This window comes from Primulina tabacum, chromosome 6 (assembly GCF_025594145.1).
Source record: "Primulina tabacum isolate GXHZ01 chromosome 6, ASM2559414v2, whole genome shotgun sequence".
Lineage (NCBI taxonomy): Eukaryota > Viridiplantae > Streptophyta > Magnoliopsida > Lamiales > Gesneriaceae > Primulina > Primulina tabacum.
In genome coordinates this window covers 2,408,540-2,412,257 of record NC_134555.1, presented here as the reverse complement: position 1 = coordinate 2,412,257, position 3,718 = coordinate 2,408,540, and the positions used below count along the sequence as shown (strand labels likewise).

General features: G+C 35.0%; 1 protein-coding gene across 1 annotated transcript; it reads right to left on the bottom strand.

Annotated features, from left to right (window-relative positions):
* Positions 1-1,874: 1,874 nt before the first annotated feature.
* On the bottom strand, positions 1,875-3,028 carry LOC142548654 (ethylene-responsive transcription factor 5-like). Its single transcript, XM_075657113.1, has one exon. The coding sequence runs from the start codon at positions 2,946-2,948 to the stop codon at positions 2,109-2,111; it is 840 nt and encodes a 279-aa protein (XP_075513228.1). The 5' UTR covers positions 2,949-3,028; the 3' UTR covers positions 1,875-2,108.
* Between the last annotated feature and the right edge of the window lie 690 nt (positions 3,029-3,718).

Sequence of the window (3,718 nt, the reverse complement as noted above, 5' to 3'; positions counted from 1 at the left end):
AATTCTCGCTAACAAATAAGTTATAAACACAACGTGGACGGCTGAGAAAAAAATATTCTAACACAAAATGTGACGGAAAAAACGAAGCGAAAATAAAATTAGATGTTGGGCGAATGAATAAGGAGAAATGTCGAAATGTTCGAAAGATAAACTGGTGTGGTGTATGTTCGAAAGGCTCGGGGCGATTTAAATGAAAGAAAGTCACGGATTCTAAGAATCCGCGACCCTACAATCCAACATTTTTTTGGATTGTTATATGTTCATAAGTCTTCTCATTTTGCAATATTTTAATAAATACATTTTTAATTCATATTATTTAAAAAAAAAAAAAACCCCAACATTTGCTATGCTGAGTATTGAAAATTAAATTGAGAAGAATTCAATGAAGGATTATTGAGATCTTAATTTCTTCATGGATTCATTTTCGTATTTAGATTTAAAATTGAAATAAAATAGGAAAAGTGTTAGATTTTTGGAATGAAGTGGAATTAATTGCTATCTTAAAGGTGTAATGAAGCCAATTTATAAGACTATGATTGGATTTTCAAAATATGGTCGTTGTTTATTTTTTAGAGTTTACATTTTACTAATTTTTAATGATTTTTAAATATTTTAAAATTTTTAAAAGTTGAAATCGATCCTAACCATTCATCTACAATAACCAAAACAACCCAACCATTCCTTTTAATTTTAAACTTTTATTTATTTTGTTTTTAATTTTTAATTTGGCCGGATTATTAAAAACAAAAGTGTGGGGGCCAACTTCGGAGAGAGTGTCGGTGCGGAGCCCACCCATATCCCCGCACGCAAAATCATTCACGTTCGAGATCCTCACCCCCTTGGAGGACGACGAATTCCATCATCGCGCGTCTCCATCGGACAACTTCTTCACCATCTATCAATTTAATGGTTTTGTCTAAAAACGTGATTTTTCGCAAACATTCCCTCAATTTCTCGTCAAATTAAACTACATATCTATTGTCAACATTCCATCCAAATTTAAAAAAAAAATATTAAAAAAAATCATCGTCCCAAATTTATCGTTTTGGCACATTTTAACAATCTGCTTCGGCCCTGCATATATATGCGTTTGTGAATTTCACGGGTAATCAATTTATTATTGAGGTTCAAATTTTAATTATAAAGGGGCCTAAGTTCGATGTACACTCCAAAAAAAATCTATAAATAGGAGAGGATTCTCATTATTCAAAAATGAGATGATTTTATGCTTAAATTTTTAGATCTCAATTAACATCTTTAAATTATTTTCTGATTTGAGCGTCGGAGTGTCTGCGTCGGGCAAACCTCGATGCCTCTGACGTTTGTTTGTGACGCAGGTGATATAACCCACAAAGATTTCTTTTCATCAGCTACTTGGACTCGTTTACGAGCTAGCTAGAATATCTTTCTACGATTACTTGAATTCGTTTATGAACCTGCAGAGTAATTCTAGAGATATGAATCGATTATTATGTTTTAATCATTCAAAACATATTTCTCTCGTCGCAAAAAATCATGTGAGACCGTCTCATTGAACAATTTTATTAAACATATGTTCAAAATATAATTTTTCACTATAAAAATATAATTTTTTATCAGTTATATTATGAAAAATAATAATGTAATAACATATGTTGATTTGATTGAAAATTATTATTTTTTTTTTATCAAAAGTATATTATATAATATATGTTAATTTGAATAAAAATTATTATTTATTATTACAGATATGGATCGAACCAATTCATCTTACAAATATTAATCCGTAAAATCGTTAGCACAGTAGACTTTCTATTCCCTCAAAATATCTTAGAAGAACTAGTTGGCAATTTCAAATTCACTTGGCCAGTAAAATTATAGGATTAAAACATGAATGCTTCGGAAATCGACACTTTTATAGATAATAAATAATGATAATAAAGTAATAATATAATTAATTACATATATCTTAAAAGAAAAAATAAATGAACAAATGCCACACTTTTTCTCTTGATTTTGACTATGATTTCACCACACAACTTTCTTAAATTTCTAAACCACCCCAGACTTTTAAAGCCAGCCAGCCAGGTGCATTTTGATCCTTCGATAATTACGTTTCAACCCCAAAATCACACAACGGTAAGCCTGGCCTGCGTAGGATACCCCAAACTTGGATATGGAGATAACGGAGACAACGGCGGAATCTCAAAGATGCCCATCCCATCACCGAAGTCCCAAACCGCCGTCCAATTCGACGGCGTTAAAGGCATCGCCGCTATTTTATCAATTTCAGCCGTGACTTCGCTTAATTCTTCTCTCTTAATTTCTTTCGCCTCTCTTTCTTCCGCCTCACTTTCACTAGCCCTTTTCCGGCAGCCAATTTTCGGCGTCTCGGTTGCGGGGCATGGAATCGAAACTCCGATTTCGAGTGGGAAATTGAGTATGGCTTTGCTTCCTCTTAGCTTGAATGCCGCCGCGTCGTACGCTTTCGCCGCCTCCACCGCCGTATCGAAGGTACCGAGCCAAACCCGGGTTCCCTTCTTATTGGGATCGCGTATCTCCGCCGCGAACTTCCCCCACGGCCGCTGCCTCACGCCTCTATAACGCCGCTGCTCGGCGGGATTAATCTGTTCAAGTCCCGCTTTTGCTACTCCGAATTGTTTCTTATTTGTTTGAGGGATGGATATATTGAGCGAAGGCTTTCTTTCAGCGAAGTTTTTCCTTGGCTTCGCTTCAAAATCTATGAATTTGGAGTCGTTGCTCAGGCCAAATAGGCACGAAAATCCAGGACTGGAGCATGAATCGTTAGAGCTTGAAAAGCTCGAGTCGGAAATCACAGAACTCGAATTGCTGGAAGTTCTTGAAATCTCGGACCCCGAAGAACAAGTATGGCTATCCAAGAAACCAAAATCATCAAAAAGATGCTGGCATATGCTTTCCAGAGCTAAGCTTTCATCTGGGGATGCCATTTTTGTGAATATGCTGGGATTTTTTTTATGAAGATGGGATTATTTGGTCCTCGGCAGTGGGTAAAGAGAGAGTGGAGAAGGTGGAGATATATAGGCGTTCGAAATTTGGAGTGTTGTGTGCGGGACCGGGGAGGAGGCTTCTGTGAAGCGTCTCTGAACGAGAAATGAACGAGGGGCTCGCTACTTTTATTATTAGTAGTATTTGGGTAAATAAATTTTGTTACTTGATAATTTTTAGATGGGTTTAACAGAAAAATAATAAATATCAGTCATTTATATTCTTATTTCTTTTGATATTCTTTCTTGTATTTAAATTATCATCAGTTTATCCAACAAATCATAATCCTATTTCTTAAGTTAAAATAAACAAAATAATTAAAAAAATCTATCCCTAATATATTTTTTTGTGAAAAATGTTTCACCAAAACTTGTAAAATATTAAACAATCGTACTATTTTTTGGATATTATTATTCTTATGCTATCAAAATTCTCACATTTGAATGGATTCAAACTCCTCCCAAAATATATACGAGTTAGTCTTCATTATTGAGCAAGGACCCGGATATGAAGCAGGTACATAGTAAAGTGTCAATGCCCAAGAGTCCAAACCCACTCGGGTGGTCTGGAAACCCGGGCTCTAAAATAGTTAAGGAATGTGAAGACATTATAATCGATAAATGAGGTCCTGATAAATACGAAATTCGATCAAATCAGCTATCCTATCTCTGGTAGAGTTCTATCTCAACAAGGACTCTACCCTCATAAAGTA